Here is a 14,626-nt window from a genome sequence, read left to right on the forward strand (position 1 = left end):
ATGTGGACGTTGTTCACGCAGAGTAACCATGTCTACCCAGGCATGGATGCCGGAGCTACTCATGCAGGCCGCTCCTATGGTTACTGCGCCACGAGCGCGTGGCACTGCTCGCGGGTGTGGTACCGACATCAGCCCCGGGTCACCGAGGATAGGAAGCCCCCTAAACATTGGGGGCACGGCATCATGGCTGACGCCCAAAGCTCTAGCCTCGCGACGGCAGGTGTGGGGAACGCCGACAGCAATCGTATGGCCTTCGTCTCGGTAACCCTGCCTATGGCCCTCATCCCTCTGTAAACTTCCCACTGCCTCAGCACGATTCTACCGCCGCTCCCCTCCTGCACAGTGGGCTCCGGGCAGCATCCCTGGCTCCGAGCAGTCTGCCCCTATGCCGACGGGCGCCTGACACCGCACGCCAGCCTGTGTGCTACTAGGACTTCACGCATGCACCTCAGCACTCATGCGCTGTCGGGCATGCGGTACGCGACACCTCCTGCTCGAGGAGCCCAGCCAACAGCCCTGCTGGCGGCCAGCGCCTGCTGCGTGTCCAGCTGGCCCCATCTAGTCTGGGTAGGCGTGCCAGCCCCATGCTGTGGGGGCAGCATTCGCATTGCACGCTCAGCTGTAGTCTGGGGAGCCCAGCCCCGTGCTGGTGGGGCCAAGGCATATTCCAGCCCGCACTGGGAACCCAGCCCTGTGCTGTGGGGTACAGGCGATTATGCCAGAGAGCCGCCTCATACCACGCCCGCCGAGCCGTGTGCGTACGTGCGCAGACCTGGCTCACACCAGCACGGCCCTCTGGGGAGGCCCCAGCCCCATGCTGTGGGAGGTAACTCAAGCCCTGCTGGGAGCCAGTTGGCCAGGCTAGCAAGGCAGCAAGGGCCACGTCTCCTTATCCGGGGCTCTCCCAAGACGCCCTTGCCGCAGCCAGGGCCCCGTGAAGGACCGCCGGGGGGCCGCGACAGAGGCGGCTGTCCTGGCCCCACACGGCTAACAGGCACATGTGACATAACATAGTCGGCTTCTGCTGCCCCAGCGAAGGCTGCCAGGAGAGCAGAGCACGCATGTAGCTAGACGCAACTGTCGCTCAGCTCCCTGCGAGCGGAGAGCGCGGTGCAGGCCTCAGGATCTTGGTCCCGCGACTGTGCGCCATGGGGGCCTATGGCTGACTAGGTGCCCAGGCCTGGGGCTTCTTGCCATGGCACAGAGACAGTGCATGTCGTGGTGCCTGGGCCTGGGGTGCGCTGGGTCACACTTGGGGGGTGGGGGTGGGGGGTTGGGTAGACGACTGCGTACGATTAAAGTTGGTTCACGCGTGTTTGGAGAGACGTTTTTATAGGGCGCGAGCTTTATGGGGTTCGGCTCCTCGTTGTCCAAGAGGGTTCGTGTAGGAGACATTTCTCACCTGCCCGGGGAGAAAGGGAAGGGACTGTGTGAGGTGAAGCTGGCTGGCCCGCGGCAGGACTGGGGCTGAGGTGGACTGGGCTCCTCTGCAGGCCGTGGCAAGTGGCACGGAAATGTTTCCCTATGGTACCGGCACCGGGCGCCACCCGTCGCTTGCTGCTGGCTCCGCTCCCTTGGAGGATGCACACCGCTCGCCACGTCATACCGCCTTGTGCTTGCTGAACGGCAGTGCCCGTGGTGAAAGGGAACACATGTGCCATGGTCTGGCAGGGGCACCAGTCACAACATGGAATGAACACGCACGGTGTGTCTCACAGGCAGCACGATGGGCGTGAAGGTGGGACGGCAAGGGCGACCCGCAGCTGAGGCAGCTGGCAGCCTCGTGAGCGTCGCGCATGGAAGCAGCGGCTTTGGGGCACGTTCCCACCCCCGGGACAATGCACATTGCCAGTCAATGCACACCCTGGCAGAGTCACACACAGACACACACACAGGCTGCACACCACAACACACATGGGCTGCACACGCACACTGAGATGCACACGGGCTGCACCACACACACCATAACACACGGGCTGACACACACACACTCAACGACCAGGATGTGCACACACACACACATAAGAACATAAGAACAGCCGTACCGGGTCAGACCAAAGGTCCATCCAGCCCAGTATCTGTCTACTTGAAATGGCCAATGCCAGGTGCTGCCAGAGGGGGAGTGACCCGTAACCAGGCAATGTCAAGTGATCTCTCTCCTGACCGTCCATCTCCACCCTCTGAACAAACGAGGCTAGGGACACCATTCCTTACCAGCCCTGGCTAATAGGCCACTAATGGACTTAACCCTCCATGACTTTATGCCAGTTCGCCTTTTAAACATTGTTATAGTCCCAGCCTTCACCAACCTCTCAGGTAAGGAAGTTCCAGCAGGCTGACTGTGCGCTGCGTGAAGAAGAACTTCCTTTTATTTGTTTTAAACCTGCTGCCTATTCATTTCATTTGGTGACGCCCTAAGTTCTTGTATTATGGGAATAAGTAAATATACTTTCCTTATCCAGCTTTCCTCAGGCATCGCTCATGATTCTTATATACCTTACACATCCCCCTAGTCTCCTCTTTCCAACGCTGAGAGCTTCTAAGCCTCTTTAATCTTTCCTCGTATGGGACCTCTTTTCAAACCGCTAATCATTTTAGTTGCCCTTCTCTGAACCTTTCTAGTGCTAGAATCTTTTTTGAGATGAGGAGACAACATCTGTACACAGTATTAGAGATGTGGGCGTACCAGGAGTTTATATAAGGGCAATTAAGATATTCTCGCGTCTGCATTCTCTATCTTCCTTTTAAGTTCTTCGGTAGACATCCTGTTTGCTTGTTTGGTACTCCGCTCTGCACCGATGCAGGTGGACAGCTTCAGAGACGTCCTATTGATATCCAAGATGCTTTTCCCTTGACGTCGTGTAGTAAATTAGCCCCCATCATATTGTTATGTATAGTTTGGGGTTATTTTTTCCAAATGTGTATTACTTTACATTTATCCACATTAAATTTCATTTGCCATTTGTTGGCCACAATCACTTTAGTTTGTGAGATTTTTTTAGAAGTTCGTCACATGTCTGCTGTTGGTCTCACACGGCTCACAGGTGGCCTGGCGACACGATGTCACCACATGCCAGGGTTTGCCACACAGACACACAACACACACAGGGGCTGCACACACACCCAACGGGCTGCACACAACACAGGGTGTGCTCTCACAGCACACACCAGGGGCCTGCAACCGGCGAGCACACCAGGGTGTTGTACACACATGCAACACACACAGTGGCTGCACAATCACACATATTCCAGGGGTGCTAAGTATACTCACATGCACACGGGCTGCACACACACACACCAGGTGTGCGCACATGCACACACACACACACAGGGGCTGCAGACACAAACACACACCAGGGTGTGCGCACATGCACACACACACACATACAACAAGGGGCTGCACACACACACACACACACACCACACACACACACACACACACACACCAGGGTGTGCGCACATGTACACACACACACACACAGGGGCTGCAGACACAAACACACACCAAGGTGTGCACACACACACTCACACACACATACACTTACCCTTGTCGTCACTGGAGCCCTTCTGGCTGTGGGGCCCGGTTCTCTCGGCCCCCAATGGAAGCACCTCCCTGCAGATGGAGAGGGAGCAGAGGGGTGACCGTGCGGATGGAGCAGGGGCCCAGTCCCTCCCCACCCCAGGGTGATGTGTTCAGGAAGGGGTCAGACCCTACACACACCTGAGGGCCCAGAGACACCCCCCTCCCCAGCTGAGTGTCCCGCCCCCGCCTCAGCCTCTCCCCATCCCGAGCCAGGGCACAGCCCCCAGTACTCACAGATACTCCTTGTCCTTCTCCACGGAGCCTGCAAAGCACAAGGCACGGGAGTGGGGTGAGAGGCCGCAGCTGGGCACACAGATCGGGGGGCCCATCACACCCACACGCAGTGCCTTGCCAAGGCGAGCCGGCCCTCGGCTGCCCCCCAGCAATGGAACGTGGGGCACCAGCCATGCCTGTGTGTGGGGTGTTCCCCATGGCTCAGCGTGGGCCAAACTCACGGCACCCCCCACCCCCATGGTGCCTTTGCTGAGGTGCCCTCAGTGGGGAACACTCCCACTTGGGGGTGTTGGTAACCCAGGAACCCCCAAAACTCTGCTTTAGCAGGGATCTAGGGTGGGGCATGTGGGGTGCACCCATAGATGGATTGGAGGGAGGTGTCTGGGGATGGATGGGTAAACAGAGGGCTGGGGCAGTGGGGCAGGGTCTCTCTCAGAAGGGCCAGAGAGGGGTTTCTAATAGGAGGGGGGCAGGGCTCTATGGAGGCAGGGGTGTGGGGTAGGGTCTCTGTTGGGGGAAGGGGGTGCAGCAGGGTCTCTATAGGGCAGGGCAGTGGGGGCAGGGTCTCTGTTGGGGGCAGGACAGTGGGGCAGGGTTTCACAGGGGTCCGGCTGGAGTCCATGTCTTACTTACTTCCCCCATTGGCACCCTGCAGATTCACATAGTCCTCCTCGGAGTCTGAGAGAGAGACGCAGCCTGAGTCGCCTGGCCCCATGGCCTGGGGGGCAGAGCAAAGTGCCCCTACTCCACCCCATCCCTACCCCCTCCACTGCCCCCACCACTCTCCCATTCCCCCCCTGCCGACCTCAGCCTCCCCTCACAGAGCTGGGCTGGGGACAGGACTTGGGGTGCAGAGCCAGGAGAGCCCCCCCCAGCCATCGCGTCCTGCCCCCCCCCCACACCCTCCCCAGCACTCACTGATGTTCACGTAGCTCCCATGGCTGTCCACGTCTGCCAAGAAACACAGGGGGTTAGAGACAGACACAGAGGTGCAGCCGGCCCAGTGGGGGCACGGGGAGCGGGGCTGGTGCTGCCCCCCACCCAGCACGGGCCGGGTCTCCATTCTCCCAGGCCCCACTCACCAGTGCCAGATTCCCGGGCCTTCTTCAGGGACTCAAAGACCCTGTGGGCAAGAAGGAGTGGGGTCAGAGCGAGGGGGTTCCTGGCCCCCCAGCCCTGGAAGGGACCCCCTCCCTGCCCCAGCTGGGACCCCCTTTTCTTCCTGCCCCAGACGGGACCCCCTCCCCTCCCCAGCCAGGACCCCCACTGCACCCCTCCCTAGCTGGGACCCCTTCCCCTCCCCAGCTGGGAACCCTTCCCCTCCCCTCCCCAGCCAGGACTCCCTCCTCTTCCCAACCCAGCTGGGATCCCCACTGCACCCCTCCCTAGCTGGGACCCTCTCCCCTCCCCTGCCCAGCCAGAGCCCTCCCGGCTAACTGGGACTCCACACCAATTAGCCAGCTCCCGCTTAGCAACCTGGGTAGGGCCAGTGGCCCCCTTGGGGATGTGACCCCTAGACGGGGCATCTATCCCAGGGCTGGGGAAGGTCCGGGGGGAGCAGTGTGGGCAGGGATTTGACACCTACGGGGTCTGCCGCGACTCTGTCCAAGGGGCAGGAGCTGTGAGGAGAGACGGCGAGAGACGGTGACTCTCATGCAGAGACGCGAGCCCCCCGCCCCGCACATGGAGGCATGGCAGTAGGCCGGGCAGGCTCTATGCCAGACACTGGCTGCCACCTCTGGGTCCCGGCCTGGGCAACTCTGTCCCATTCTGCTGCACTGCAGGGTGGTGGCAGCGGTGGGGAGCTGCAGTGCGGGGCGGGGGGCTGCACAGTGCATTTCAGGCCTGTTGTCTGGAGTGGGTGTGTCTTGGGGGCATGTATTGCGGGGGAGATGCTGCAGGGGTGCGTGTCTGGGGGTGCATAGTGCAGGATGCATGTCTCAGGGCTGCATGTTTCAGGGGGTGTAGTGCAGGGGTGTGATGCAGGGTGTGTGTCTGGGGGTGCGACGCAGGATACATGTTTCGGGGTGTGATGCAGGGTGTGTGTTTTGGGGTGCGATGCAGGATGAGTGTTTTGGGGTGCGATGCATGTTTCGGGGTATGATGTAGGGTAAGTGTCTGGGGGTGCGTACTGCAGGGGTGCGATGCAGGGTATGTGTCTCGGGGTGTGTAGTGCCAGGGGTGCGATGCAGAGTGTGTGTCTGGGGGAGTGATGCAGGATACGTGTTTCGGGGTGTGATGCAGGATACATGTTTTGGGGTGCATAGTGCAGGGGGTGAGATGCAGGATGCATGTGTCACAGAGTGTGGGGAAATCAGGGCCCTGCAACTCCCCGCCCCCCCCCCCCCCTTATTGCGATTCATCGGGACTCTCAGCCAGCCAGTAACACAGAAGGTTTATTAGCTGACAGGAACACAGGCCCAAGCAGGGCTTGTAGGTACAACCAGGACCTCTCAGCCAGGTCCCTCTGGCGGGTTCAGGGAGCTTAGAACCCAGACTTGGGGTTCCTGCCTCTTCCCAGCCAGCCCCAAACTGAAACTAAAAACCCCTCCAGCAGGCTCTCTTCCTTTGTCCAGCTTCCCGGGCAAAGGTGTTGACTCCCCCCAACCCCCCTTCCTGGCTCAGGTTACAGGCTCAGGTCTTGTCCCTCACCTAAATTCACCCCCTTCTCTCCCATCCCCCCCACAGACAGTCCCTACTGCGTCACAGTGTGTCTGGGGGTGTGTAGTGTGGGGAGTGCGATGCAGGGTGTGTGTCTCAGGGTGCGTAGTGCAGGGGTACGATGCAGGGTGCATGTCTGGGGGTGTGATGCAAGATGTGTGTTTCAGGGTGCGATGCAGGGTATGTGTTTCAGGGTGTGATGTAGGGTGCGTGTCTGGGGGTGCGCTGCAGGATGCATGTTTCGGGGTGTGCTGCAGGATGTGTGTTTTGGGGTGCGTAGTGCACTGGTGCGATGCAGGGTGCATGTTTCGGGGTGCGATGTAGGGTGCATGTCTGGGGGTGTGATGTAGAATGCATGTTTCGGGGTGTGCAGCAGGATGCGTGTTTTGGGGTGCGATGTAGGATGCGTGTCTGGGGGTGCGATGCAGGATGCATGTTTTGGGGTGCAATGCAGGATGCATGTTTTGGGGTGCATAGTGCAGGGGTGTGATGGAGGATACATGTTTCAGGGTGCGCTGCAAGATGCGTGTTTCCTGGTGCATAGTGCAGGGGTGCAATGCAGGATGTGTGTTTCAGGGTGTATAGTGCAGGTTTGCGTGTCTCTGGGCTGCGTGTCTCTGAGGCGTGTCACATGTGGGCGCGCCGTGTGTCCAGGGTTGCCTGGGAGCTTTGGTCTCTGCCTGTCGCCGTGGTACTTACGGTACTGGAAATCATCCTCGTCCTCGTCTAGAGAGAGGGGAAACACGCCTGTGACACCAGCCGCACAGCCCTCCATCCCCTGCCCCGCGGGCCCCTGTCACCCCCAGGGTGCTTGGGCCCCAGGTCACACGTCTGCGCTTCAGAAGAGCTGGAGTCAGGCGGGAGAGGCCAGAGGGGAGCCCCAGACCGGCCTGTGAGGGCGGTTAAACCTGGGTGCTCAGTGCAGAGACGAGACGACTGGGGGGCCATTCAGGTAGGTTACAGGGGCTGTAACCAGGATGGGGCCCATTGTTCTGTCCCCTGGGGCAGGACAAGCAGCAATGGGCGTCGTGGGCAGCCGGGGTGCCTGGTCGGACGTTAGCGAACCCAGTAACGTTCAGCCTCGGGATAGGCTGGGGGGTCCCCATAACTGGGGGGTTCTTGGGGCTGCTCTGGGGTTCCTGGCCCTGCCTCAGTGCCGAGGCTGGACATGGTGGTGGCCTCTCAAGGTCCCCTCCAGCCCCACATCTCTACCCAGCCTGCCCCCCCGGGGGTACTCACTGTCCATGCTCCTGGGGCCCACAGGAGGCCGGGGGCTTGCGGTGACACTGGTGCCTGCAGTAGGAGCTGGGGGGAACAGGAGGGTGAGTTGTGCTGGGGGGCTCTGGCCCCCCCAGGGTAAGGGGCAGGGTAGTGGCCTTGCACCGGGGACTCACCTGAGATGTAGCGTGGCCCCAGCTCCAGAGGCGAGTCCCTGCAATACACAACGGGCAGAGGGGCAGCTCCGGGGGGGTGGGCAGATGGGGAGGGGCAGCGTCTGGGGAGTGGGGGCAGCTCTAGGGGGGGAGACGGAGAGAGACAGCGTCTGGGGGGCGGGGGCAGCTCTAGGGGGGGAGATGAGGACCGGAGCACTACGCGGTGCCATCAGAAAGGATGCCTGGCCATGGTGTGGGTCCTTCAAGAACTGGCCACTACTCTCTTTGGGCGCACTCACCGTGTCACGACCACTCTCCCCTGACCCTGGCCGAGCAACATGAGGAGCCCCCAGCCAAGCTCCTGAGGTGGAGCCTGCGTTCCTGCAGAGCTCAATGACATGGACGTGGTCAGTGTGAAGGAAGTGCCAACCTGATAGCAGGACGAGATTGGTCCGGAGGGGGGGCACCTGAACTTCCCCATGGTTCACTGGGAGCAGAGTGCAACGCCGCTATGTTACGTTCCGAAGGGGGGAGAGATGTGATGGAGTAGGGCTGTCTGTGTGGGAGGGAGAGCAGGGGATGTCTTTAGGTGAGGGACAGGATTTTAAGCCTGTAACCTGAGCCAGGCGGGGGGAGGGGGTCAGCACCTGTCCCCAGGAAGCTGGACAAAAGGGATCGCGGCGGGAGAGGGCAGTCAGTTGGGTTTGGGCTGTGGGGCGGAATTCAGGGTATCCTAGCTGGGATCCAAGCCCCTGAAAGCCCAGAGGGACTCAATGGAGGGGTTGAGTGCTGCAAGCTCTGCTGTAACCTGCGTCTGTTGTCCAATAAACCTCTGTTTTACTGGCTGGATAAAGTCATGTGGGTCCAGCGAAAGAGGGGAGCAGGGCCGGATTTTCCCCAGACCCCGTGACACCCTTCCACCTGTGTACCCCCCTGGCTCCCCCATCATCCCTTCCCCACCCCAAGCCTCCGTCTCCCCTCCCCCGTGCCCTTGTACCACCTGGGAATTCCCGCTCCCCTCTCAACTCACGTTTTCCCGCAGAGCCCGCAAAGCAAGCAGCAGCCCCCCAGGGGATGAGCGCCCCAGCCCCCACCCACACTCGCTCGTGCCTCCGGCGCAGGCCATGGGCAGCTCCTGTGGGGAGAGAAATGGGAGGAGGCGACAGGTTAGAAACAGCAGAGACACACACCCTGCCCCCGAGCCTGGGCACTGTGCCCGGGGAGCGCTGCAGAGCCCTGCCTGGACCAGAGGGACGGCCAAGACACAGCCCCCTGTGACGAAGGGGGGTTTCTCCCTTGTTATGCTGTATGTGAGTCTTACTGTTTGGCAATGGAACACGTGTATGCCTCCAGTTTCTTGTGCTGCACCAAATGTCCCTGGTTGGGAATAGGGCTGTGTGGATTGCGGGGCTGCTCCAAGCTGCCTGCATGGATACTATGGCTGACCGGAGACCGCAGGAGGGGGATGCAACCAGGTGACTCTTCTTGGCGCCGGGCAAGGCAGGCCGGAGGAGGAGCAATGGGCCAGGCATGGGGCCAGGCACTGAAGAGTCAGTCTGGGCTGCTTGGGGTGCGGGGCGGGGGAACGCAGACCTGGCTCTAGGCTCCCCTCCCACCAAGATGGATGTGGCTGAAAAGTCCTGATTTCTGTGCTAACGAGCGCTGCCCTATGCTGCATCTGGTCACCTAATAAACTGGGTCTCTCCTTGGAGCCTTCAAGCAATCCTCTGCCCCTCCGTGCTGCTTCCCTCAGTGAGTTCACCCAGGCAGGTTGGGGCGGCGGCACAGGGTCCTGCCCCCACTTCACAGTCAGACGTGACTCTCAGCCAGCCAGGAACACAGGTTTATTTCGATGACAGGTGCTGCTCCCACGGGGTTGCCCCAGGCAGGCAGCTCCCTGGCATGCCCGCCCGTGGCAACCGCAGCCAGCTCCGGGACTGGGCAGTTAACCCGTGGGTGCTGAAGCACCACAAAGAATTAGGGCTCAGCACCGGGTGCGAGGCGAGGATGGGTGGGAAAGCACTAGTGACAACTGATGGGGCTGCCCCCATTATGGGGGTGAGGCAGCACCCCAGCCTGGCCTGAGCCCTCAATTCCAGTCCCCTCCCCACACGTTTCCACTGCCCAGCAGTGCAGGATGTGGTGAGGCGGGGGCGGGGGGAGGGCGGGAAAGCGAGCAGAGGGCCGCATCGGCCCACTCTATTAGCATCAGTGGGCCAGATCCAGGCTGGCATCACTCAGGCGCAGCTCCATCGGAGCTCATGGGGACTGCCTGGTCTGTGCCCGCCTATGCCCCCCATGGGGACCTGCTCCCTGCCCCGCTCTGGCACTGAGCTGGCCCCACAGCCTTCCTGATGGTGTTGCTGAGCTCTGGAAAACAGCCCACCCCACACTGTGGGCTGGAACAGCAGGGCAGGAAACAACCCCCCCTGTGCCGTGGGGCAGGATGGGAGGGACAGGGGAGCCCCTTCCTCATGCTGTGGGCAGGACAGAGGGACTGGGCAGCCTCCCTGCACTGTGGGGCAGGACAGCAGGGAACAGGGAAGGCCCCCCCTCCCGTGCTGTGCGGGGCAGGACAGCAATGGACAGGGCCCATCCCTCCTACCTGGCCCAACGGGTGGCCGTTCACCTGCGCTCAGGGGTCCGGACTGTGATCTGGCAGTCGGCGGGTGGTGACAGAGCAAATCGCTGTACTGGGGCTTCCTGTCAGAGCGTCACCTCCCCTGCCACAGCCGGCCTGCCACTTCTGACATGGGCCCCCTAGTCGGGGGGGGAGGTAGAGCTCCCCTCCTCCCCCGGCCACACCCAGGGGGCCCCACTGCCTTTCCCTCCGACCATCTACCTGCTCCCTGCCACATCACCACACCCCCCATCCTCCATGGCCTCGGACCATCACCACAGCCCCCAGTTGCTATGGGGAGGGCAGCCCTCTGGCTGTGGGCTGTGTTTCGTTGTGTGCTGTCCTGGTCCACGGGGCCCTGATTCCTGCAAACCTCCCCACCCCATGTACGAATCTAAATGTCCTGGGTGCTGCCTCCCAGTGTGCCATGGCCTGACCCACGGGTTTTGGTGGGAAGGGCAGGTGCCCAGGTTTTGGCTGCAACCCGACCGGCAACAGTGCCCTGACAAATCCTCCTGGCACAAGGCCCTGGGGGTACCTAGCACCATCCCCCTGCCCATATTGCCTGTGAGGCACTGATGTGATGAAGTGGGGCTGTTTCTTAATGTTCCTCTGAATCTGTGTGGGTGCCTGTTTCCCCTATGCATTTCTTAGTATCTAGGTGTGACGAAGTGGATGATTTTCCTACCTTTTGTGGTTTTCCAGGATTTGCCATGCAAGGGGTGTGGGCGGACTCAGTGCCCCTGGATGTTACTGGTTTAACGAGGGGAAGGGAGAGGGGAGTTTGTGCTGGGACACAGGATCGGAGAGGGAACTTGGGACCCCGCGATGCCTGGAGGATGGAGACTCAGTGATCTGGTGACTCAGTGACCCAGGACCCAGCTCAGAGTCACAGCAGTTCTGGCCCAGGGGGAGGCAAAATGGGCTGTAGGGAGGACCAGTGACCTGACCACTGGTTCCAACCACAGGGGCCAGAGGGGCCCTGAAAAGGGAGACCAGGCCCCATTTTTTACGATCCTGTTTTCCCTGGAGAGAAGCCAATGGGCCCAGGGGGCTGGGGCGGGGATATCGGCGGCCAGCCCTGGGAAAGCAGGGGGCTCTGGGCTGGAGAGGGGGAGCAGGGCCAGAGCCCCCTGGCGCAGGGGAACTGGGATGTTGCTGGGCTGAGGGAGGCCAGGCCTGAGGACTGGAGAGTTTCCTGTGCTGGGTTCTAATACTCCGATAACCCTTTTGTGTTACGCTGGGAGAGTCGCTGGGGGCTAGCGAATACGGGGGTGGGTGGGAATTATCCTCTTGGGGTGGAGGAGGCTGGGGGGGGGTCCAGAACGAGGGATTCCCTGGGGCCCCACAGGCAGAGACACGTGCTGAGGCTCAGAAGGGTTGGCAGCCCCAGAGGTGAAGGGGTCTGACCCTGAGAGAGAGGGGACCCCCGAGAAGGGCTGCGCACTGGATAGGGCACCCCCACATGGATGCATGGGGCACGAGTGGCGCACGATCTGTGAGTCCCATGACACTAGGGTTGAGATCTGTGCAGTAATGGGCCCAGTGTACATAAATGGCCGACACTTCTGTCTCCTGGCAAACTAATGGCCAGGCCCTTCCCCTGCAAGGATGCTAAAGGTGTGGGAGACACAAAAAAAGGGGGGAAAAAAAAATCAGGTGACCTCCTGGCCCGGGAAAGGGGATGAGCAGAGAGGAAGGGGCAAAGGGGAGTTGGGGGTCTGATGGTTTTGGCTGGGGTGACGGGGAGTGGACAGTGCAGATTGTGGGGTCTGGGTCACTGACCCAGTGTACACAGAAAAGGAACCCCCGGCCGAGGGGTCCAGTTCGGCTGTATCTACAAGCTCTGTTTTAGACCTGTTTCCTTGTCACGAAATACAAACCTTCTGTGTTCCGGCTGGCTTGAGAGTCACGTCTGACTGCAAAGTGGGGGTGCAGGACCCTGATTCCCCAGGACCCCGCCTGGATGGGCTCAGCGTGTGGAACACGGAAGGGGCAGAGGATTGCTTGAATGCTCCAAAGGAGAGACCCAGGAGGTGAAGACGTGTGAGCTTCTTGCCCTGAACAAGTTGCTCCAAGGGAGAGGAGGCTCCCAAAAAGTCCCTGACTGGCTTTAGTGGGGAGCAGTTCCATAGAGCATCCACCCGGGGACTCCATGACACTTGCTCGTGGGGACACATTCATGCTTGACCTTGTTGGGGTGGACTCAGTTGGACTTCCCGGGTGGGACACGGGCAGCTCAGGGGGGATGGGCCAGCCCAGTGAGGATCCGGTCATCCCGCTAGGCCAGGCCAATCCCAGAGACAAAAAACAGCTCCTGGTAGGGATGGGGGGCCCATGTCCCCACTGCCCCGCCTGCGAGAGAGCCAAAGAGCCAGCAGGGGTCCTGGCCCCGGCCTCTACAAGTAACGCCCCTGCCACCCGCAACTGCGAAGACCCGGCATGTGGAATCCCTCCCCAGACTCCATGGGGCGCGGGCCTGCCCCCCCCCACCGCTGCGCACAGCCCGCAGAGTGGCCCGTGCCTCCCCATGGGCCAGGCAGCTCCGAGCTGGGGCAGGGGAATAGACGGTACGGGGCCAGCCAGCCTCAGCGGGAGAACAAATAAGACAGGGCCCTTGGCCAGCGACGCAGGAGGCACCTAAGGCCTTTATTAGCGACTGGACTCACCTGGGGGTCGCTCAGGCAGCAGAGGAGGGGGCTCCCAGTGCAGGCCATTGACTGCGCCCCCCACTCCGCGCTGGCATGGCTTCTGGGGCCCTAGGCTGCCCTCAGGGGAGGGGGACATGGGGGGAGACCTCAAAGGAATGCTGGGAAATTCTCAGGCTTGTCAGAAAAGGGTGCAGAAGCCAGCACTGACTGGGGAAGGGAGAATAAATTTTAACTAGATGGTGGCCAGGGGGGGGAAAAGGGGGGAAGAGCCCGGGGGGCAAAGACGAGCCGCCCAGGTGGGTTTCACAAGGTGTTTCCTCAGGATATGGGGTGCAGGGTGGGGCGCCAGCAGAGGAGAGTTTTTCAGGCCCCCCTGATGGCGGTTCTGGGGGCTCATCCAAGCCTTGTTGGTATCACCTCCTCGAAAGGCCCAGGTTCCCCGCAGGGGCCGGGGTGTCAACTCCCTCCAGAGCTGGGGAGTCTGCCTGCAACAGAGAGCCGGGGGATCACCAGGGGGTGGCGGCCGACTTGGCCCCAACGCTGGGGGATGCTGGGGGGACCCGGCCCGGCCGGGGGTTACCGAGAACCTCGTGGAGAAGAAGGGTGGGGACGCCCTCTGCTGGGACAGTTGCGCCCCAAGTCAATGGGGGGCAGAGGTGGGGGGTACCCCTTCCCTCACGCAGTCTTTGGGAGGCTCCCCATGGTGGTGCAGGCCCAGCGGGTGGGCCCTGGGAGTGCTGGTAAGGGGTGGGGAAGGGTCGGGTTTGGGTGAGGGCTGAAGGGCGAAGGTGGGCAGGGCAGGCCGCGGGGGGGGGGTCGGGGCAGGGGCACAGGTGGAGCAGGGCGGTGTGGAGGGTTCGGGGCAGGGCAACAGGGTGGTAGGTGGAGCAGGGCAGAGTGTCGGGGGGGGGGCGCGGGCATGGGGGGGAGCCGGCGTCAGTACTCAGTCTATCACGCTCAGCTGCAGGTTCTCGATGTAGTCAGAGGCATCGCCTTCTTGATCGCTTTCAGCGGTTCGCTGGCGCCTGTGATGGGAGCCGGAGGGAGTGAGAACGGGGCTCCCCAGACGGCCCCCCCAGGCCCACAATTGGGGCTCCTCAAATCCCAGCCACCCTCGGGCTCCCAGTAAGCACTGCCTGACATTGGGACTGGCTAGAACCGTCCAGCCCCCCTGGGCTTCCCCAGAACCCCTCCAGTCACACACAGGGGCTTCACCAAAGCCAGGCCCCTTGGGCGCTAACTCATAGTCCCTGCCATTGTAAGAAGGGTTTCCTGGGGCCTCAAGCAGGGAGGGTTAATGGGAGAAGAGGTCCCCCAGGCTTGGACCCCCTCCCCCACTCAATGATAGCGGGGGAGGGCAGGTACCCTCCACACGACCCTCACCCTAGTGGTGCGTCAGGGGGAGGGCTGATCCAGGCTCTGGCATGTTGACGTAACTCCAGCTGTCAGCTGTGGGAACGATCTGGGGCATGAGCACGGGGAGTGCAGGGGACCCCCTGGACCG

The 14,626-nt window shown here is 61.5% G+C and overlaps 1 protein-coding gene across 1 annotated transcript in view; it reads right to left on the bottom strand.

Moving 5' to 3' along the window:
* Positions 1–14,626, bottom strand: part of LOC142046692 (uncharacterized) — a 22,991-nt gene that overhangs the window by 269 nt on the left and 8,096 nt on the right. The window contains exons 2-11 of the mRNA XM_075064669.1: positions 8,882–8,986; positions 7,873–7,992; positions 7,718–7,783; positions 7,178–7,204; positions 5,403–5,436; positions 4,900–4,940; positions 4,736–4,768; positions 4,451–4,495; positions 3,818–3,845; positions 3,546–3,613 (exon numbers count right to left, since the gene is read on the bottom strand). Coding sequence (XP_074920770.1) covers positions 3,546–3,613; positions 3,818–3,845; positions 4,451–4,495; positions 4,736–4,768; positions 4,900–4,940; positions 5,403–5,436; positions 7,178–7,204; positions 7,718–7,783; positions 7,873–7,992; positions 8,882–8,986 — 567 coding nt within the window. The remainder of the gene's footprint in view (positions 1–3,545; positions 3,614–3,817; positions 3,846–4,450; positions 4,496–4,735; positions 4,769–4,899; positions 4,941–5,402; positions 5,437–7,177; positions 7,205–7,717; positions 7,784–7,872; positions 7,993–8,881; positions 8,987–14,626) is intronic.

This window comes from Chelonoidis abingdonii, chromosome 4 (genome assembly GCF_003597395.2).
Source record: "Chelonoidis abingdonii isolate Lonesome George chromosome 4, CheloAbing_2.0, whole genome shotgun sequence".
Classification (NCBI taxonomy): Eukaryota; Metazoa; Chordata; order Testudines; family Testudinidae; genus Chelonoidis; species Chelonoidis abingdonii.